Source organism: Theileria orientalis, chromosome 2 (genome assembly GCF_000740895.1).
Source record: "Theileria orientalis strain Shintoku DNA, chromosome 2, complete genome".
In the NCBI taxonomy this organism is placed as follows: Eukaryota; Apicomplexa; class Aconoidasida; order Piroplasmida; family Theileriidae; genus Theileria; species Theileria orientalis.
In genome coordinates this window covers 1,648,518-1,670,657 of record NC_025261.1, presented here as the reverse complement: position 1 = coordinate 1,670,657, position 22,140 = coordinate 1,648,518, and the positions used below count along the sequence as shown (strand labels likewise).

Genomic DNA, 22,140 nt, shown 5'->3' with positions numbered 1-22,140 from the left:
CTTGCCCCTGACCACTCGTGCTCGCCGTTCCTGTGTACCCTGTCGTCGCTCCTTCCGTGCTGCTGCTTGCCGTCTTCCCTGACTCTTGCCCTCCCTTCTGACTCGACGTGCTTCCTGAGCCTGTGAGCATATTTTTTCCCAGGCTCTTTCCCGAGTCCGTGTGTTTGTGGTAGAGCGTCTGCAGGAACTGCATCAGGTACGTGACGTACTTGTGGAAGCTAAGTCTGTAGGTTCCGTCGTACGCCTGCAGTTGTCTCAGCAGTTCGTTGAACTCCGAGCTTTTGAAGATGACGTTGTAGTCGTTCGTGCTCGGGTCTCCTGGTCCCTGCGGCTCGTAGATGCTAACGTTTTTGTTCAGGTGAAGCACGTAGAGTGCCTGGAACGTCTTGTAGTAGTGCTCGTTCGCCACCTTTCCGTTTTTGAGCAGTATGAAGTGGTCTTTTTTGTGGTGCGGCCTCATGTGCTCCTGCCTCTCCTTCACGTGGTAGAAGTTGAACAGCATCTGGTTGAGCACGTTAAACATCTCTATGTTCGTCGAGTTAACCAGCGTGTACAGGTTACATGCCAGCAGCAATGCGTCTGAGTTTTTCTTGTTCTTCATCAGCATGTTAAGCACGTTGGCCACCATCTCCTCCTCGATGCTGCAGTCCCAGTACGTGCATCCTTCTGGGAACATCATTGCGTTGTACAGCCTGTACAGGTGCGACAGGTACTCCTCGGCGTCTCTTCTGCTGTATAGCTCCGAGAGCGTTTGCATGCTTTTCGTGTCCACTTCTCCTGCTGCTGCCGTCGTTTTCGTTCCCGCGTCCGGTGCCGTGTACAGTTCCGTCATGTACGTGTCGAGGTAGTTGAGGAGCACGCACCTCGCGTTGTCGTTCAGCTTCAGTCTCAGCTCAAACTCGTTGAGCAGCTCCATCATCTTACTCATGTTTTTCGCCCACTTGATTTTCTTGTCGATGTCTCCTGTCACTGTGTTTGTGCTGCTCGTTGCGCTCGTCGTGCTCGGCGCGTATCCGCAGCTACTGGTTGCGCTTCCGCTTCCGCTGTAGCTGCTGCTTGCGCTACTGCCGCAGCTGCTGCTTGCGCTGCTCGTCGACAGGCAGAGGCTGCTGCTACTGCTGCTATGCGATAACCTTCCTTCTGACCTGCTTCTCGCGCGCCCCAAGTCCGAGTTTCCTGCGTTTGCTAGCAGGGAGTAGTCTGCCATCGTTCCCGCGTTGCGGCCCATCCTCTCTGCGCCGATCTCGTAGATGCTGCTACTCGAAGCTGCGTATCCGAGACTGGTGGGATTGCCATAACTGGTAGCTCCGGCGTTTCCGTAACCGATACTACTAGTATTTCCGTAGCCGATGCCGCTAGTGTCTGCGTATGCACTGCTCGTATTGCCATAACTGACACTCGTATTACAATAACTGGTAGCCGTGTTGCCAAAATCGGTATTACCATAACTGACACTCGTATTACCATAACTGGAACCAGTGTTACCGTACCCGGCACTCGTGTTGCCAAAACCCGTGTTACTGTATCCGCTGCCAGTGTTACCGTATACACTACCGCCACCGGTCGTGTTACCGTATACGATACCGCTACCACCACCCGTTGTATTACCGTAACTGCCACTTGTATTACCGTATTCGCTACCACTACCGGTCGTAGTACCGACGGCTACGCCGTACGCGCCGGCGCCGTAACTGCCACCTATGGTGTTTGCATAACCAGCGCTATTACTGCCAGCAGCACCGCCGTATCCGCCTCCCGCCGCCCCGTAGCCCATGCTGCTGGGGCCGCCGGCGCTGAACGCCAGGTTGCTGTATCCCATGCAGCCCAGGCCTCCCAGGCCTCCCGGCACGCTTCCGCCGTCGAAGCTCACTGCTCCTGCCGTCATTCCGCCGCCGTACGTGACTCCGAAGGCGGGCGCGCTCCCGGGAACGCCGGCGCTGAAGCTCGAGCTGCTGCCTCCGTAGCAGAGGCTACTGCTGGCGCTAATGCTGTTGTCTCCCACCCAGTTTCCGAAGCTCATGTTTGCGCCGAGTCCGTAGCCCATGCTGCTGCTCACTGCGGCCAGGCTCGTGATGACGCCCAGGGAGCCGCCGTTGCCTCCGCCAACGCCAGTGAAACTGCTGCCCAGGCCCCCTGCTGCACCCGGATTAGCGGCCATTATGTATCCCAGGCCGCTATTTATTCCGCTTCCGTGGCTCATACTGTTGTTTGGTCCTCCAAATCCTGATACGCTGTATCCCAAGTTGCTTGCTGGGGCGCCGTTTCCTCCTGCGTGATAGTTAACATTTCTTCCGCTTGCTCCGTAATTTGCGCCACTCGTCGCAGTTCCCATTCCTCCTCTTCCTAGCCTGCATTTTCCGCTGAGGTTCTGCCCACTGCCCGTGCCCGTCTCTCCTCTCGGCTGCGCCAGGAAGAAGGTAAGCGCCAGCTTAATGATTATTTCCGCCGAGGTGCTCTGCTGCTGGTACACGATGAACTTGTTGTACTGTATCTTTCTGTAGTAGTCCTGCTTCCAGTTACTTTCCATCAGCAGCCTCAGGTTAAAGTAGTAGTAGACCAGCAGTTTTTCCGCCACGATGTTCAGCGTGCTGTAGACCTTCTTCATCGTCTGCGCGTCCGTGATCTGCGTGCATCCGTAGTTGATGTGGTTCAGCAGCTTGTTCAGCACTCGCAGTATGTGCGTCGAGTAGCAGCTCACGTTCAGCACCTTCAGTGTGTAGTTAAGCCTTTCCAGGTCACTCAGCTCTTCTGTGTTCAGGAAGTTCATGAGGTTATTTTCCACGTAGTTCATCACCACTTCGTCCTCCTCCTTCACGCAGCACATCAGCACTTGCTCGTCTTGGTCTACCGTTCTTGTGCAGCTGCTGCTGCTTCCTGCTGTTGTGCTACTGCTGCTCGAGCTGCTCATGTTTCCGGTTGCGCATCCTCCTCCCAACTCTCCCTTCGGCCTAGGGTTATAGTAGATGTAGTACGCGAAGTAGTTGAACGTGATTACGTAGTATATGATCCTGTTAACCAGCGCGTTGTCCACTCCTCCGGTTCTGCTTCCTCCTCCCATTGCGTTCTGCATTTGCATTTGTATGTTTTGGTTGTTCAGCAGCACCAGGTACTCCAGCACATCTTCCTTCTTCACCAGCGTCGCGTTCATTTTCATCAGTGCGCTCAGTATCGTCTTACTGTTGCTCGGGTTATTGTTGATTATCTGCATCGCCGTGTTATACTTGTGCTGCGCGTACATTTCCGTCAGCGTCAGCATGATGCTCAGGCACTTTGCGTTGTTCAGCGAGAGCAGCTTCAGCGAGGTGATCAGGTTCAGCTCCTCGCTGAAGAAGCCACACAGCTCCCTCTTGTTCATCACGTACTTGTACTTGTACGCCCTCGTGAATGTCGTGTAGAAGAGGTTCCCGTAGTTGTGGCATAGCACCAGCGTTGCGTTTTTACTTTTCGACATAAGTCCCAGCATCATTTCCAGCATCGCTATTGCTGTGTCACTTTTTTTGTTGTGCAGCAGCTTATTGCTCAGGTGATTATAGTTGATGAACTGGTTGTACGCTATGCTTTCGTTCTTCTTACTGCACGTGATCAGGCTCAGCAGGTCTATGAAGATGTTATTGTTGATGAACGACGTCAGCAGTTCGTTAAGCATTCCCTTCGTCGAGCCGGTTGCGTGCGTCGTGTACGTCCCTCCTCCCATGTGCGACCCTGACACTGTGTATCCTGATATTGTTCCTGCCATCGTTCCTCCTGCGTACCAGACGGTTCCCACGTTCGACGCCTCCGCATTACCCACACTGTTCTGTGCCACGCTGCCACCAGCCGAATTGCCTACGCTGCTCAGGCTAGTCAGATTACCGCCACTGCCGTGCGCCAAACTGCCACCGGAGACGCTACCGTGCCCCAAACTGCCGGCCGGCCCATTCGACCCACGGCTCATCGGCGCCAGACCTGCGGGCACGCTTGAGAATCCACTCGCAGTCGCTATGCTTCCTCCTCCTGCTCCGACCAGAATGCCACTCGTACTCGGCCTTGCCATACCACTTCCCTCGATCCCCCCCGCCTGCAGACTTCCTGCTCCCGGCCCAGTCCTGCCTCCCGTAAAGAGTCCCAAACTTCTGGAGCTCTTCAGGTACCCTGGTGCGCTGCTGCTGCCTCCGCTGCTTGTGAAACTTGCAATGTTCGCTCCAATATTAGAGCCTTCCCCAAAGGCTGTGGGTCCGCCTGCGCCCGTGTTCAAACACCCTTCGCCTCCTCCGCTGTGCAGTAGCCCCTGGCTCTTCGTCCCCAGTGGCGCCAGTCCTCTTCCGGCGCTTCCGAGGTGCATCAGGGTTCTTCCTCCGTGTCCTCCTGACAGAACGCCTGAGCCCACCAGCGTCCCTGTCGCTGCGCTGTCTGCTGGTGGCCCACCCGGCGCTCCTGGCCCCTGTCCTGCTGCCACGGCGCCCATTGCCACGTACGTCTGCCCTCCTAGCCCATGCTCCTGCATCCCTTCTGCTCCTCCCACTCCGTAGACTGTCTTCGACAGCAGCGTGAATATGAAGTACAGATTCCGGTACATCTCCTCCATCAGACTCGCGTCATCTGTCTTCAGGTGATCGTTGAATTCGTAGATGAGGAACTTGTAGAAGCAGTCGATTTTCGTCTCCATTAGCGCCTTGTAGTTGCTATTCGCGTTATAGTTGCTGAAGAGCTGCCTGTAGAATGACGTGTAGCGCTTAAACGACTCCACATCTGACGCCATGCTCATTGTCGGCTGAAAGTTGTGCAGGAGCCTTATAAGCAGGCCGTCTCTGTTAGTCATCAGCTTCCTCGCCAGGTCTCCTTCCTTCAGGTAACTGTACGAGCTCTTGAATGTCCTTCTCGGCTCATATGGTGCGAAGAAGAAGTTGAGCACGTCCAGCAGCAGCGTCGCCAGCTTATAATATTTGTTTCCGTTAAGGATCTCGTAGAGCCCTAGCAACATGTCGATAAGCTTAACTCCGTTGTCCAGCTCCGCCTTTTCCTCCGTGTACATGTTCATGTACTGCAGCTGCAGCATTGTGTAGAAGTTCCTGTTAAGTCTCGACAGCTTCGAGAACAGCAGCAACACTGTGTACATCAGCTTCATGTTCAACTTCTTGTTCATCTTCAGTTCATTTTTGTAGTAGGTCAGCATCGTCAGCAGCCTCCTCAGCATGCAGTTGCCGGCTCCCTGCTGAGTCCCTCCCAATCCTGAACTCTGAGGTCCCTGTGTGTTATGTTCGTTTTGCACGTTTAGGTTGTGTATGACATGTACTTGACCTGCTCCATGTGTGTTTGACGGTGCGGTCACATTAGACGTCGGTTCGAATAGCAGCATCAGTGCGTGGCTGTATATTTCCTCTCTTTCCTCCGAGTCGTCTCCCTGCGTGCCATTCGTTCCACATGCTCCTGTTCCTTCCGTCGGTCTTGCCTTTACGTTCGGCACGACGTAGTTCGTCAGCAGGTGCAGGTATATTAACAGGTTACTCGTCGCGTAGTAGTTTAACACTTTTGTCAGCAGCTGGTTTCTTATCACGTACAGGCTAATGTACGTGTCTCCGTTTTCCTCCTCCGAGTTCCTGCTTGAGGTCATCAGGTCTGCGTTACTTGTGCTACTGCTAGGCGTCTTCATGTACTTGCTTCCGTCCGACGCGTACTTGTGGTACACGTTAAGTGTGATAAGCTTTACTATGTTGTTCCTCGTCACCATAACGATGTCCATGTAGTTGATCAACACGTCCATTCCTATTCTATTGTTCGAGAGCAGTGAGAGCAGCATGTACGTGCTATTCTTCGGCGTGCTACTTCCCGGGTTATTGTACGCGTGCAGTGACAGCAGCACGTCCTGCAGTATGATAAGCTTCGTGTTACTCAGCAGGCTATTGTTGCTGTTGTTGAAGAACTCGAAGTACTCTTCGAATTGTTCCTGCGTGTACACGTTTGAGATGTAGTGTAGGCAGATTATGTTTTCCAGGATTTTGACCAGCAGGTCTGAGTAGTGGTCAAACCAGTCTGGGTCCTTTCCCATGTTCACTACGTTGTAGAAGAAGGTCAGGTAGTTGTGCACTCCTTGGTACTGTGCAAAAAGTTTACTCAGGAACTCCAGCAGGTGGTTTTGCACCAGCTTCGTCAGCAGTGTGCAATTGTTTTCCAGCGAGTAGTTGCAAAGCTCGTTCACTGACTCGAAGTACGACGTCAGCTCACTCTTCACTGTTTCCAGCAGCTCATAGAATAGCTCGTCATCTTCGAAGAAGACCAGGTTTCCTTCTTCTCTGTAGTTCAGTGGTATGTTGCGATCATACTCTATATAAAAATTCCTATTTAATTTAATGACTTTAAATAAATTCAGTATTTCCCAGTACACTCCTTCTTCCAGCTCGTATATTTTGTTTTTATAGTTCTTCATGTCTCCTCCTCCTGCGCTATATGTGTTAAGTGTTGTCACTACTTCTGTTGCGTTTACGAAGATTACGTTTGGCAGCAGTGGCAGTGGCACACCTTGGTTATTCACATATTTTTTTACTATGTTAACTTCCTCCACGTTGATTCCAGTTGAATACTCTCCTCCGTACCTTCCGTTTTTTCCTGTTCCTGAGTATGACAGTATTTCCGTCAGGTTAAGTATATTTTGTAACAGTTGATCGTTTTCCAGCACTGTATTCACTAGTTTTTGTGGTTTATTTTTCACGTTTTCGAGGAACTTTTTAAAATATATGAAGCTTTTCAGGCACAACTTAGACTCCACTTCTTCTTTCTTCTGTTCTTTTTGTTTTGTGTCTTCGTATTCCATTTTATTCATCAACGTTGTACCATTACTTTCTCTTTGATCTATATTTTCTCTTGTGCTATTATACTTAAAATTGTGTAATAGCATTTTACTTAAATTTATTTATTTATTTTTGTTTCTTTCTTTTCCTTAAATTTAATAGTATTTTTATGTGCGATTAACTATCACTTGATTACGCTCAGATTTGGATAACATCTTACTGGTTTTCGTAACAAATTATTTTTAATTACAAGGTTGATTATACATTTTTATTTATTTAACACATTATTTTACAATCTCTTTTTCTACTTTTTATGATAAATCTACTAATTGTTCTCACACCACACAATTTTTATATTTACACACTTTTATTTATATCTTTGTTCTATTTATTATATTACATTATTTTGAAAATTTGTCCGATACTATTTCTTTTAGAAAAAATTATGTTTTTTCCCTTAATTGATAACCTTCTTCTAGCTTAAATTCGTCCAAACTCATTATTGCTACTATGTCCATCAGAGACAGTTCTTTTCCCCAGTACTTATCCTTTTCATTTTTTATTGGCAAGAACCTATGTTATTATAAATTTTTTTTCTTCTGACACTTACACTTCTGAACATGTGTTACCGAATATGTTTTTTAACGATTCTCTGAACTTAAGTCTTTGGAATTTAATTTTTTGGAGGCTATCTATTCCCGTTCTGTTCCTAAATACTGATACCAGTTGATCTATCAACATTATTGCACAGAACAGGAGGAACACTATCGCTATACACCCGAATATCTAAACGTTCGTTAATTTTTAATCCATCGCTAGCTACCTATTGACTTACGACTATTAGATATGGTGCCCGGTTTATTATATAGTACAACTGATATTTGTTATTCTTCCCCGAGTATGACAGGAAGTCGCGTACGTTGATCAATATTAGCAGTATGTCGAAAATGGACATTACCATAATATACTGAATGAGCATTAGTGGATTAAACTCGTTTGCATATCTATTAGGCTTACCACTAAGTATTGCATAAAGAATTTCTGGTTAAATTTGCCTACGCAGTTACAGACCCACACACCTTAACATTTATTATCAGTGCCGCAAATATTTTTAACAAAGGCCCAGTTACCAATACCGTCATTGGCAAAGTCGGCATCAATTTTAGGCTTATCATTATTTGTATTTAACTTTTCTAATTATCATCGTTTTACCCACTAATGACGACTTACAGTGGTGGTCCATCCTTAGAATACACCTTTTACAGCTTTTGCAGTGATGTGATCCAATTGGCCTGTACGAATCACACTTTTTGCAGTGCGTAAATGTCATATCAACCTCCACTATGTCCACATCTACATATTTAACATGGTTCATTTCTTATAACTGCTATGTGATACGTATCCCGTGCTTGTAGCTAGCTAATTCGTCAATAACGCCGCTATTACCAATATTTACTACATATTTAAATCATTCTAGTTCTATATTTTCCTATAGTCAGTGTTACCTTTGATTTCCGGTATGTAACCTGGGTTTGTTGTCATACACATATAGTGAGTCCAGAGTGACATTGCAAGGAGGACCACGTGCAATATCACGTAGAGGACGTACCAGTAATTGTTCTGTTTTATTCTGTAATTTCGTGTTAGTTTCAGGGCGTGTTTATTTCCATTTATCTGCAATCGAACTTACATTTTGGAGAAATATATTACATTCGATATGAACAGTGATTGAAGCATCAATATATACGTCTACATTGGCTATGGGTCTTCGGAACGTACGAGTAAGTTGGACGAGAACCTAAAATAAGATCTGTTAGCTCCTTAAAATTGATGGCGTGTAAATAATTTTCAAGTACCTGGCAACATTCTTTCTTGTTGCCTCTTCCATCCCTAGGTCATTTAAAGAAGCTTTTAAATGATTTCATGGACACAACTAAGTTTAAAAACTGCAATTTCACTCTAATTAAACATTTATTATCTTAAAACGATCCCAGGGTATGCTACACCCTATAATGTGTACACATTTTAGTGATAATTCGTTTCATTATGGCTTCTAAAATCAATGTAAGTAATTTTCACTCCTACCGATTATTTAATTACCCCTTACTCATTCTTATTTATATTTCATCTCAGTTACTGTGTTATTCTTTTTGTTCTCTTGAATATCCTTTATTATCGTATGAGGTGTAGATTACCATTTGCTTATTATGCCATATTCAGTTTCCATGATTATTTGTTAATTTATTTTTTTCAGTTTCAAGAGGCTCTAAATCTTTTCACCATCGATGGCAGGGCCACTTTAACTCCACAACAGGCTGCAAATTTTTCTTCTTTGTTCGCTCCAACTAGGTATTTTACTCAATAAATATACACATTTTACCCATTTTATTCATCTTACCACCTTAATATTCAAATGTGTCGCCATTTACTTATTTTATTTTAGTGAAGATGAGGTTTTACCTCAGGTTGGCAATTCTCAGGTAGATCCTCAGCAGTTAAGGAATTTAGTTGACAGTTTACGTCAAAACGCCCCCAGTCAGAATGAATTGTTATCGTTGCTAAACGTATTTTTCTTATTTTTCCCTAATATTTCGTATTTTTCCCACTTACCTTACTTAGACGAGTTACCTTATTTTTCTTCCATTATTTACCTTACTTTACTTATTTTTTTACTTACAGTAGCTTCTTTACTCTCTTTTAACATCAATTCCAGTATTTTACTAACTTCCACTTTATATTTTATTGGTTGTACTTCCATCTACTTAATTTTTCACTGACTTTTATTTCAGAAAATGAATACCACTAGAAATGAGACTATGAGTAAGAACACTCTTTATCACATTTTAAAAAACTCAAACAGGCTCACTATCAGTCAATTTAACGACTTTCTAGACGATTTGGGCATGAACACTGACCAGATCAACATTAAACAGTTTGTCGATAAACTAACTAACATGTACCAGTAACTGTTACTGCCGGTAGCAGTGCAGTCATCACCACTGATGAACACGCTTCTATTATAACTGCCTATACACTGACGTGGAACTAATGTACCATAAACTTCTATTTACTTATGCGATATTATAATTCATCTATTTTAAGTGTCGTCGGATTCAGGTCAAAGAATTTAGGTATTCTAACAAACACCTCCCTACGCATTTGGTCAATGGGCAAAACTACGCATCGGCAAATAAACACATAACTCTGTTTCAACACACTAGTTATTCGATAAATACACTACTAACTACAATCGGTTATCAGCGACTAACCATGTTGACAGTGTTTTGTGGCTTGAAAGCAGACTTACTGCGAACTCCGGGTAGAAAACCAAGTGGTTAGGAACTCTCTACACAACATTACATCAACTATAGCGTACCATATATACCCATATGTATTTATATAACCCTATTTATATACGCTTTATACATTATCTAGTCTTATCCTCCACTGTATTGCTGTGTTGTCCACTCTAATCTACACATAAAAGTTAACGTTGAAGTGAATGCTCTCCACTCACAACAGCCACTATATTCAAAACTAGTTTTTATCTTCGTTGTCTACTGCTACTTATTATTTACTTACCATTAAAAATTCAGACCCTATTAAGTCCACTTTAAAGTCCTCTGCGTTCGTTACCGATGGCACGTCTGAGAGCGTCAACCGGTATAGTGTGAACCTCTCCTGCTCCTCCTTAATCAAGTTACTCAGCAAATACCTATCGTCCACGTCAAACACACTTCGACACTCTGTTGCTATCAATAAAAACAAATGTATTGTTAGTATTGAAATCATCTCCTTCCACGAACATTCGTTAGATTTGTTACAATACAGTCGAGTTAGACACCAGAATTTTATTCATTTAGTCATTCATTCCTTTTAATCTTTTTTCAGATTAATTTTATCATATACTACAGTCAAACATTATATATATTTTAAATGTAAAGCCTCTTTAAGCATAATAGAATGTGCAAATCACATTATAAAATTAACTTCACATAACAAATAAATTAATTTTATAATAAAGCATGCGAAGTGTGACATTAAATACACTTTGTGCCTTATTTTATCTTATTTTATTAGTTGTACATACATTTATTGTAGTCCTCTTAATATCAGGGGTATTAACAATAAACATTAATAATCTCGAGGGCATTCGTTTATTTTTTTTACAAATGTGTATTTGTTTGGCGATGCTATATAGGAATCGTCGTGGAAGGCTTTTGTTTTAGATGCACCCCATACCGTTCCAGATTCCAGCTAGATATCCTATTATTTCCAACACTTTATATTGCTTCGCATTTAGTTTAAAAATCAATTAAATTTTCTGCTGGTGCTATTAATTAAATAGTGCCTAACATTCTGGGACGTTTAATACAGAACGCATAACTGTCTAATACGTTCTCCCTTTTTATCGACTAATTTCCCCTTTAATTTGACACTTCTGAAGCTCTTGTGCTATTTTATTATTTTATTCCATAAATTAAACACTTTAATCTATAAACGGATTATTATTTAGTAATATATAATAGAATATGGCAGGTACGTTGATGTTCAGCACATAGTTATCATTATTCTACATATTTGCCCATTATATCAACATATAATTTATTTATATCCAGAACGCGGTGGATTCGGATCCGGATTCGGACGTGGCAGGGGACGTCGTGGAGCGAGGAATAAGCCCCCGGAGGACGACTTCAAGTCATGGGTTCCAGTTACCAAGCTCGGGAGACTCGTACACGCGGGCCTCATTGAGTCGCTAGAGCACATTTATCTCCACAGTCTTCCCGTTAAGGAGTTTCAAATCATAGACTACTTCTTCCAGCCCGAGAGGAGCGAGAACAAGCTCGTTGACGACGTTGTTAAAATCGTGCCCGTGCAGAAGCAGACCAATGCGGGCCAGAGGACCAGGTTCAAGGCCTTTGTGGCAGTCGGTGACTACTCCGGCCACGTGGGACTCGGCTCCAAGTGCGCAAAGGAGGTCGCCACTGCGATCAGGGGAGCCATCATCAGCGCCAAGCTCGCCCTGGTGCCAGTGAGGATGGGTTACTGGGGAAACATGATTGGCGACCCGCACACGGTGCCCATGAAGGTCTCGGGCAAGTGCGGCTCAGTCAGAGTGAGGCTGGTCCCGGCCCCTAGGGGCACTCAGATCGTAGGCGCTCCTACCACGAAGAAGCTACTGCAGTACGCCGGCATCAAGGACTGTTTCAGCTCCAGCAAGGGAAGCACCAAGACCAGGGGCAACTTCCTCAAGGCAGTGTTCGCGGCGCTGAAGAGCACCTACGGGTACCTGACCCCCGATCTCTGGGAAAAGAGGCCCTTGCAGCCGTCTGTTTACGAGGAGTTCTCTTCGTTCCTGCTTTCAAAGTGATCGTTACATGGCGTAACCGCACGTAAGTAACGGTGTGCCACCCACTAATGTCTAACGTACTCATTGATCGGCTGTTAGGCCATAATTTTATACCTTGTCTACTATGTAATTTAATCATGTTTACCCTCCATTAGTGTATATATTCAGGCTAATAATGATGGAAATACTTGCTACTAGTAATCGACATACACACAATAATATTGATTAAAGTACTATCGCTACTATTAATATAAGTACGATAGCTAGCTCTAATGGATTTACACCCACTACTGGCAGTAAACAGTAATACTAATGGCAGTAAACAGTAATAATGGAAGTGTTTCTATACCCAAATGCATAGATCCTCTTAATGTTTTTAAGTAAGTAAATGCAAATACACGTTCGACACTAACACTTTTAAACTAAATAGCAATTTTATTTAAATATTTAAACATTCTGCTTTGTTATTAGATGTAGATAAGATGATTGGTATCTAATTAAGGAATATGATTCATATAGTGAAAGTGGCCAGGACGGTGTGTATCAAGTATGAAATTAGGTTACAGATACTGCTTTATATCCATCTTGAAGTCGCTGCCCGCATCTTTCCAGGCGCGAATGAAAGTTTGTCTGAAAATGTACCAGCCGGCGTTAAATTTGGACATTCTGTGGATGGGTCGGAACTTGGGGAGAGCATAGCCGAGACTAACCCTGGTGTCATTGTATCCGACTGATAACTTGGAGAAGACGAAACGCATGAACAGTGCAGATAAAATGTGCAGAGTCAGGATGCTGTTGCTTCCCTCCTCAATATCAGGAGGATTGTCGCCCCGAATCCTGTCGCTGTATTGGTCGAACCCAGTCTTGACGATCTTGGCAACGCCTCCAAAGCTCAAAGGGTCGAGGAACCCGTTGCAGCAGACGAGGGTCAAAGTGAGGTGAATGATGTAGTTGCGTGAGTTTATCATCCGCCTGAAAAAGGAGATCCTGGAGTGCATGGCCAGGAAGGAGGAGACGAAGATCATGATCATGGGAATCACGAAGAGCCAGAACGTGTTGAAGACGGGGGTCCACCTGGGGAATCCATCGTAGTATTCCAAACAGAACAAAAACACCGGTCCTACCATGTTTGATACTGGCACTAGCATGTTTATGAAGTGACACCTGTCCCTGAGAAGAAGCGCGTAAGGCAGAACGCCGGGGAACAAAAAGTCCTTGAAAATGGAGCCGCCGAAGAACATGGAGAACGGAGAGAGAGCCTTGCAGAGCGTTTCTCCGAACCCGCGTTCCTTCACGACCCTGACGACGCTTCCCGAGGAGGAGTCATCCGAGGTCTCTGGAGATATGGCGCAGAGACCGTAGTTGAAGTAGATCCACATGGCCACAGCAACTCCGGTCATTATAACGCCAATCCAGACCTGCAACTTAATCATGAGCAGAGGGCGCGAGTAGAAGAGCGCGTCCAGGATCAGCTGCACCGACAGAATGAAGAAGCGAGAGACATTCGCAGCCAACGCCACGGCAAGCGAATGCTCGGGCACCAGTCCCACCACTGAGGCGTGGAAGTAGCCGAAAAAGTAGGCCTCAATACTTAAAATTACGTACACATAGTATCCCAACTGAGACGACCTGCTTAGGAAAAATAAACAAAGCATTCTTATGAAAAAAACTCCGATAAATGAACCCATACTGAACCACTTGCGGATTCGTTGGTTACCCCTGGGGTCTACTGATTTTGAAAACTGTGACACCACCAGCTCAGACGCTGTACCAGCAGCGATTAGCATGCATCTGAAGCTAAACAGCTTGCTGAAGTAAATGCTGATGTTGTTTATTGGTATGTCAAATGCCACCGAGAAGTGCACTGAGGTCACATCTATTTGGTGCATTATCAGATGCGATGAAAGCGCGATGAACGATGCGATAAGCTTGCAGGTGGTGTCCTGCGCACCAGGAGGCTTCTTAGTCATTTAGCTTCATTAGTTTACTTTATTTATTCCTTCTAATTTTCGAGTAATTGGAGTTGACTGATTTCATTACTCGTGCTAGAGGGTACTGCGTTTATTTGTCTGCTTTGTATTGTGATTTGGCTCTCTTTTGAGCTTTTACAATGTCGTGAATTTTACTGAGTAGTTTGCGGAGAAATTGTTGATTTACGTGCATAGGTAACCGCGAACAGCCTATGTGTTTAGCTCTTACGCTAAGTTAACTCGAGGTTTTATTGCAACCTGAGAAATGGCGTTGAAACTTTGCTAGTATTGAGGGTGTTTTATTTAAATCTAGACGTTTTTCTCTGGCGACGGACTTGCGTCAGGGCAATCAAGAAACAGTTCTATAATTGGCCTTTACAATCCGAGTTTTCCTAGTAAATGCTTCTAATAATTAATTTTATTTAAATCCAGAGAATTCGACATTAATTTAGAGGCTTATCCTGAACAAATATTGTTAATTGGTGCGGATATTATTTTAAAATATGTCAATCAACACAATCTTACCTTAACAGGACAATTGCTCACAGTTTGCGATATATAAGTGCGATATGTCTTTTTTAGCTGAGAATCTTCTTTGAAAATTAAATAATAGACAATAATTATTAATTTATAAAGAATTTTGACTCAGAATACTCTGTTGAGCAACAATGGGAATGTTTTTAGCTGTTATTATACAACAAATAACTATAAAATAAAACTATGGGTTTAAAACTGGTTAAAAATGTGATTATTTGTGTTTAAATTGAGAGCTAAAGGCCCATACCGTTCCATCCTGGGCGTACCTGCCCCAGAAAGGGTCGCCTCCTTGGCCATTGTTGTCAACACAGATTTAATATTAAATGTTTATACACTAAAAATAAATTACTTTTACGATATACAGTTCTTGCCCACAACAATAAATAGTCAAAGTGTCTTCAATTTAAAATATACCTTCCTACTTGAGTTCTACTTCCTTTCCCCCTGGATATGGATTCTATTTTATACACTCAGACTGTCCTTCCAGTAATCACACCTTTTATCAGGACATTAAAATCGATCGTTAATGATGTAGAATATTGGACACTTAATTCAAATTTGAGATTTTTGGATGTAACTGTGCCAACCAGTTAATTAATTCATAAATTCCACCCTTGTGTTACCACTCCTAGGATATACCCTGGATTCCACACGTGTATATAATTTAAATAAATACACATTCCAATAACTAATTTGAATTTTGGGCAAACTATGTAAACATGTGTCGGTTCATATTATAGTCTACACCTCCCGATCCAATAGTTTAAATGGATATAAATTTTTGCGTATATATCAATTGCAATTTTCATTCGTTTGAATTATATTTAGCAATATTGTGTATTTAATCTCTGTTTTTCTCAATTTTAGTATGGATTGGGGTTAATACTCTATTATTTCCCTAGTTCTCAATTATATGTATATTTTTATATTTATACATGTTAACACATTTTAAAGAAACATTTGCAACAATACACAAATAAAAATGGGTTAAAATATGATATATATTTAATCTTATTGAGTGCAACACATTTTACAAATCTACTCATTGAAATGTTATTGATGACACCTCAATATCAAATCAAATTGACAAATCTGGCACATAAAGTAACATGAATATATCCTCCTCTGAGAAACGATTGAATTTTATCAATGAATCGGATCAATGCTTTTGGGAAAGCAAATTGTATTCTAGATCGTGTTTTAAGAATATAAAGAATAGGTCGTTCCGTTACTACGACGATACTAGCTTTTTGAAATACTTCTTTTTCCACTGGCTCAATAAATGGACGAAACAATTGTCTTTTGAATTTGTTGAACCATACAAGTTACACCCTTTGCCGATATCAGATCAAGTATTGAAATGGTATCCAGTATTTTCTAAGCACATTAGTGATGGTTTAGCTAGGTTGGAGTCATATGAGTGTAACAGGTTTCAATCCAAAGATACCAAGGTTAAGAAACCATACAAATCAATTTTACTGAGAGCATTGGTTCTAACGGTTTGGAAAAGGACTTTGTTTCTGATCCTTGGTTTGATAGTGGTTAACGTTTTGTGTATGAGTACGGCTGTTTTAGTTAAAAAGGCTCTTACGGTCTTAAATGATAAATCTCTGAGTTTTATAAAGACAATTTTTTTATTATTAACCATAATCGTTTTTCAAATAGCAGATGGACTGTTGCTTGAAACTCTTAACTTTCACATGGGAAGGCTGAATACTATGGTTCATTGTTTAATTTCAGTAGTTATCTTTCAACATGCCATGCCTAATAGGAGAAGGTTTTTTAATAATGTTAATGGTTCTAACACGTTGAATGTGTGCAACAAGGTTCTTCACAGTTGCTCACCGGATTCTGAGTGTTCTAAAAATCCATTATTTTGCCCAGCTCTACGCCATCAAAGCAGAGAATTAATCGCACAAATATATAGTTTTGAATCGATGGACTATCATTTCGTCGCGATGACATTTCAGTCAATAAGGTTTTTCATCGATTTTTTAACCAACTTTATATACGGGATCATCTTGACGTCAGTTCAGATTAAAGATAACCTATCGTTTTTGTACGTGATAGGAGCTTTATTCATAATTATTATGGTTGTTATTGAAGCCGTAACCTCCTATAATTTTGAATGGATGCTATTTCTCAGGGACGCTAGAATAAGCAAGTGCAACCATATTTTATTTTCATTATCACGAATCAAGAAAATGTTATATGACGACATCGCAATTAATATTATTACTAGGACCAGAAATAAAGAAGTTTCACTTTTTGTTATGTATACATTTTTTACACTTTTCAACATGAGCCTTTACACCAGTTGTATCAACTTGTCATTTTATTTCATAAAGAGGTCTTTTGTCAAAACCATCAATAAAGCTAGAGTCATTACTGACATAGACACAGCGGGATTTGTTGCAACATTATACATATACATGAGGATTATATCTTCTTTGATTTTGATACCTAATTCAATCAAATTATTTGGAATGGGATATATATCTCTCGGAAGACTTGAAAAATTTATCAAAGACTGTTCTCCTAATTTCTATATTAGTGAAAATCAATATACTGATTCCACAAAAACCACAACAGATATAATTGAGGTAACAAATCAACTCCCTAATGACGTTATTGTATATTATAAGGATGCCACATTCACATGGGTCAACACACGCAACGACCTATTAAACAAAAATTATGACACATATTTAAAAAATATAAACTTTGAACTCAAACGTGGTGATATTGCCATAATTACTGGTGCTCAGGGTTCCGGCAAATCTAACTTCATAAAGTCAATGCTTGGTGAGATGACCCTGGTTGGGGGCTCTATGGCCGTTGTGCCATTACACACATCAATGCCCATATTCTATGCATCACAAGATATATTCCTACAACAGGGTACTATTAGATCCAACATCACATTTGGTTACAAATTTGACGAGCAGTTGTACAACACTGTGCTGAAGGCTGTGGAACTTGAATTTGATATATCAACCTGGGATAAGGGTGACCTCAGAGTAGTATCAGATAATGCCCATTCACTGAGTGGTGGTCAACGTGTAAGAATGGAGTTGGCTCGTGCAATATATGCTTATTTGGTGTTTCATCAAGTAAACACTGAGTATAACGACGGCAAGTGTTCTTTCTTGATGTGTTTGGATGCCTCGTTCCACGGTCTAGATCCATACGTATCCAAAACTATATTCAATAACCTGTTTAACCTTAAAACAGGGCTATTGGTAATGAATGACCTTTCTATTGTTTTAACAACATCAAAACAAACTCTTGACATGTGCACTAATCCAAATGAATTAAGTCAACTCGCCAATCCCCCAATTTATAACATAAATAATCGGAGGTTTCAATTCTATTCCAATCTTCATGACTTTGTGAAAAACAAGAAAGTGAATAATAAAGATTACATGTACTTGTCGGCTAGCAGGAGTGGATACTGTCGTATGAATTATTTAACGAATGATATGCTGAGATTATGTTCCTCTGATGCCACTACGAGGCTAGGTAGAATGGAAGTGACCAAGGAAAAATATAGCAAGTCTTTTAAGTCATATGCTAGAAATGAATTGGCAGGTACTAAATTTAATCCATATCTAGTTTATATTAAGCCAGCACCTATATCATTTTTCCTTTACTTATTTCTAAGTGTCTTTTTCAATGTTTTGGATAATGTAAAACTTGTTTTGTCAACCAGATTATCAGACGACATAACAAACAATATTAACCAATATAAGGATGGCCAATTTGTTGATTTGTCTGAAATTAAAGCAAGGTCCAATTTCACATTTAACACTGTTATCCTTTTCATTATAATTATAATCATATCGTCTGTTTTGGCAACAATAGCTATGACAAGGGCTTCCTTAATATCTTCACGTAAAATTCACGAATACTCTATAAACTCAATTTTTAACAATAGTTCCTCAGTGATCAAAATTAAAAAAGACGTAAGTCAAATGCTCACGTACTTCTTTATGGATATTACTTTCATTGACTACTTAGTGGCAATGCAATTCTCACTTTTTTTGTTCCCCTTCATTCAAAGTTTGATCAATATACTTACACTGTTTTACCTTATCCCGATCTCTATCCCTTTTGTCACTGTGAGCATAGGGTTCGTTTATAATTATGTTCTCAAGAGATATGTGAATTCCAACAAAAGTATTTTTTTTTGCTATTTGGAGAGCTGTGTACAGGTAAATTCTGTGGTGGAAAGGTCTATCGCAGGATCTCATATTTATAGGAGTTTTAAAAGGCATTTTGAACTTATAAACACTGGCATCGAACACAGGGACTACAGGGCTCGATCCAGGTTTATGACGTCTTCAATTGTTTCCTGGTCTGCTACTTTGTTCAATTGGATGTTTTCCTTTACCACACTACTGATATTTTCCTTAATAACCTTGTTGGATAGGTTCACTGGATTTAATTTTAATGTTGGTTATTTCGGTTTGGGGTTATCCTTGTGTATGAACGTCGTAAAATCTTTTGACAAACTGACACTGACTTTAGGACAGTTTGATATGACAATGTGTTCAGTTGAAAGGTTTAGACTTTTCATACCGCCTGGCGAGAAAGTTAAATTCGGGAAATTTATTAATACCCATGAGGAGATACTAACCAATCCAATCAGTGGCCCTAAGTTTGATAGGAAGCAATTGCTTAAGAGGAGAGTCGTCGAGTTTAAGACTGAGAATAAAAAATTCTATGCTTTGAGACGACTGTTCTACCATCCTAAAATACACATCATGGATGTTCACCAGTATCTGACTCCCTATCACTCAGGCGTTGAGTTAAAAAATGTGTGTGTATACACAACACCCGGCCTTAACCCAGAAAGTATGATTTTGAAACATGTTTCGGTATCAGCCCATAAATCTGAAATCATTGGTATGGTAGGTAGAACAGGAGCCGGTAAAACGACGCTGTTGTCAGTGTTACAGAACATAGCAGAGAACAGAACGGGTCAAGTATTATTGGACGGCAAGGATCTAAATTATATCCCCAAAGTTGTTCTTCGACAAATTATTGGTGTTGTTCCACAGCTGCCATTCGTATTCAAGGGATGGACCATTAGGATGTTCCTCGATCCCAGAAAGCTGTTTAGTGATGCCGATATCAATGATGCATTGGACAAGTGTGCCCTGCTTAACTTCGTCAATTGGCTTCCTGGAGGAAAGAAATTAGATACTGTTTTAGTGCAAGAGGACGTTAGTTCATGTTACCAACAATATAAGAATAAAGCTTATGAAAATAGAAAGAGTGGTAAAATAAGTAAGACAGGCTTTGAAACTGACATGTTACTATCCAATAGTCAACTCAGGACACTATGGCTTGCCAGACTAGTTTTATATAGACATTTTTATAGGATGATAGTTGTTGATGAGCCTCCTGAGGAAGACCTATTAGTTGAAACCAGTGTCAAAAATGATATAGGCGTTCCTATTTATGACCTTTTACAGACTTATTTTCAACACTGTACTACATTTTTAACTGCCCATGATACAAGTGTGTTGAGAAAATGTACTTCAATATGGGCGTTACATGACGGCCGTTTAGTACGTACTTGTAAAACTTTTGATATCCCAGCAAATGAGTCTATCGCAAAAATTATAGAAGAATGTGTTAAACTAAATTAATTTAGAAAAAACACATTCTATCTTTACCATAGTCTAATATAATTTCCGCAAACTACATGTTACTAATTTATACTTTTATTTTCCTCTTTCAAATTTGTCTTACGAAAAAAGACAATTTTTTCATCAATTTAACATAAATCAATGAGACACAATTTTCCAGAATATGTACAAGTGTGTGCTTCATTAGGTGTATTTATGGTATCTATAGCTGGACCCTACACAGTTCACTCATTGACTTAATTTAATTTATTTAACTACTAATATTAATCACGAATGTATGGTGCTATAAAATCTAAAAATAACGCATATAATATAAATGTGTAAAAAAATAGGGATAGTATGAATAATAACTACAGCGTATTTTAAATAAAAAGATTATGCTATAAATAATCTTTTATATTCATTTTAATATCACTACCCATGTCTCTCCAGGCAATTCTAAAGGTGTTCCTTATAAAATACCATGCTAAATTTGATCTAGACATCCTGTGATTTGGACGAAACTTAGGAAGGTGATATCCTAGGTCAACCCTAGTTTTATTATATCCGACTGATAATTTTGAAAAAACCAATCTATATATGAATACCATGTTAGTGTGTAGTGATATGAGGGCAGTGTCGCCCTTCATATTCTGCTTTATAAATCCTTTGTGAACAACCTTTGCCACACCGTTGAAACTAAGTGGAAAGGTGAAACTATAATAAATCATTAAAATTAAGGTCATTGTCATGACTATTGGTTTTGAATTTCGTATTTTCGTAGCAGCTGGTATTCGAGTGTGTATAGCCATCATTGTGTAAACTGCGATTACATTCATAGGGATCGTTGCACACCATATTGAATCATAGTTATGATTCCATTCTTCAAACACACCTACTCGTTCAAAAATGAACAATGCAATAGACCCTATCCCGTACAATATTGTTGACCACTTGTTTATGATGTGACACTTGTCCCTCTGCAGAAGCGCGTATGGCAGTACCCCAGGATACAAGAAATCCTTGAAAATGGCCCCAGCTGGAAATATTAGGAGTGGGGACAGTCCCTTCTTTATAGTCTCCGAAAAACTGGCGACTTTTACAATCTCTTCCTTCTTTTCTTCCGGACTAGGCTTGCCACTTTCTATGGCCTGCTTCTCTGTCATACAGGCATCACCCGTTATATAGTATATCCACAAAACTAGTCCCAGTATACTCAGAATAGCACCTACCCATGCTTGTATTTGCATCATCACTAACGGCCTACTATATAGAAACCAGTCGATTACAAATTGGAACAAGGTTACTAGTATTCTACAAGAATTGAACGCAAACATCATAGCTACGGCGTGTTCTGGAGCTATGGTAATGATTGGCATTGCGGCGCCTAGGAAGATCGCTTCCAGGGCCAGCACAATGTACAGGTGGTATGCTAATTGGCGTGGAAAGTGAAGAGCGAGTACGAATAACACTCTTACGGCCGCCAGCGCCCCCAGGTTCACTATGCTGAAGTATCCTCGGTTCTTCTTCGGATCTCCGTGACTTTTCATACAGTTGAAGGAGACAAGCTCGAGGACGGCACCTGCCAAGTTCAAGAGGCATCTTATACTGTATAGTTTGGTCAGGTATATACTGGTGTTGTGTATTGGGATGTTGGCTACGACGGCTATGTGCCTTGAGCTAGCCTCAAATTGACTAATAGTCAGGCCTACTGTAAAGTACACGTATGCTGCTACTAGTTTACAAAATCTTTCCCAGGTTGATTTACTACCGGTCATGTGTTTTCACTAAAATTCAAACGACAAACTACATTTAAAATTAACAGCACTATCAAAAAATATATATTGAAGGCTTCTACTACTGAATAACATCCTTTATAG

At 41.4% G+C, this 22,140-nt stretch overlaps 9 protein-coding genes across 9 annotated transcripts; 2 read left to right on the top strand and 7 right to left on the bottom strand.

Annotated features, from left to right (window-relative positions):
- Positions 1-7,370: 7,370 nt before the first annotated feature.
- Positions 7,371-8,504, bottom strand: TOT_020001092 (uncharacterized protein; the record flags this gene model as incomplete). The annotated part of the gene is made up of 6 exons (XM_009692540.1): positions 7,371-7,550; positions 7,600-7,731; positions 7,782-7,843; positions 7,995-8,117; positions 8,270-8,394; positions 8,455-8,504. The coding sequence occupies 6 exons, from the start codon at positions 8,502-8,504 to the stop codon at positions 7,371-7,373; spliced, it is 672 nt and encodes a 223-aa protein (XP_009690835.1).
- A 1,132-nt stretch (positions 8,505-9,636) lies between these two features.
- Positions 9,637-9,720, bottom strand: TOT_020001091 (conserved hypothetical protein; the record flags this gene model as incomplete). Its single annotated transcript, XM_009692539.1, has 1 exon — positions 9,637-9,720. The coding sequence occupies one exon, from the start codon at positions 9,718-9,720 to the stop codon at positions 9,637-9,639; it is 84 nt and encodes a 27-aa protein (XP_009690834.1).
- A 125-nt stretch (positions 9,721-9,845) lies between these two features.
- On the bottom strand, positions 9,846-10,556 carry TOT_020001090 (conserved hypothetical protein; the record flags this gene model as incomplete). Its single annotated transcript, XM_009692538.1, has 4 exons — positions 9,846-9,915; positions 10,034-10,110; positions 10,191-10,238; positions 10,347-10,556. The coding sequence occupies 4 exons, from the start codon at positions 10,554-10,556 to the stop codon at positions 9,846-9,848; spliced, it is 405 nt and encodes a 134-aa protein (XP_009690833.1).
- Positions 10,557-11,296: 740 nt separating this feature from the next.
- On the top strand, positions 11,297-12,138 carry TOT_020000786 (ribosomal protein S2; the record flags this gene model as incomplete). The annotated part of the gene is made up of 2 exons (XM_009692537.1): positions 11,297-11,303; positions 11,384-12,138. 2 exons carry the CDS (start codon positions 11,297-11,299, stop codon positions 12,136-12,138), a joined length of 762 nt encoding a protein of 253 aa, XP_009690832.1.
- A 539-nt stretch (positions 12,139-12,677) lies between these two features.
- On the bottom strand, positions 12,678-14,087 carry TOT_020000785 (conserved hypothetical protein; the record flags this gene model as incomplete). The annotated part of the gene is made up of 1 exon (XM_009692536.1): positions 12,678-14,087. One exon carries the CDS (start codon positions 14,085-14,087, stop codon positions 12,678-12,680), a length of 1,410 nt encoding a protein of 469 aa, XP_009690831.1.
- A 91-nt stretch (positions 14,088-14,178) lies between these two features.
- Positions 14,179-14,280, bottom strand: TOT_020000784 (hypothetical protein; the record flags this gene model as incomplete). Its single annotated transcript, XM_009692535.1, has 1 exon — positions 14,179-14,280. The coding sequence occupies one exon, from the start codon at positions 14,278-14,280 to the stop codon at positions 14,179-14,181; it is 102 nt and encodes a 33-aa protein (XP_009690830.1).
- A 116-nt stretch (positions 14,281-14,396) lies between these two features.
- On the bottom strand, positions 14,397-14,921 carry TOT_020000783 (hypothetical protein; the record flags this gene model as incomplete). Its single annotated transcript, XM_009692534.1, has 2 exons — positions 14,397-14,460; positions 14,821-14,921. 2 exons carry the CDS (start codon positions 14,919-14,921, stop codon positions 14,397-14,399), a joined length of 165 nt encoding a protein of 54 aa, XP_009690829.1.
- Positions 14,922-15,733: 812 nt separating this feature from the next.
- TOT_020000782 (uncharacterized protein) lies at positions 15,734-20,281 on the top strand (the record flags this gene model as incomplete). Its single annotated transcript, XM_009692533.1, has 1 exon — positions 15,734-20,281. The coding sequence occupies one exon, from the start codon at positions 15,734-15,736 to the stop codon at positions 20,279-20,281; it is 4,548 nt and encodes a 1,515-aa protein (XP_009690828.1).
- A 380-nt stretch (positions 20,282-20,661) lies between these two features.
- TOT_020000781 (conserved hypothetical protein) lies at positions 20,662-22,038 on the bottom strand (the record flags this gene model as incomplete). The annotated part of the gene is made up of 1 exon (XM_009692532.1): positions 20,662-22,038. The coding sequence occupies one exon, from the start codon at positions 22,036-22,038 to the stop codon at positions 20,662-20,664; it is 1,377 nt and encodes a 458-aa protein (XP_009690827.1).
- Between the last annotated feature and the right edge of the window lie 102 nt (positions 22,039-22,140).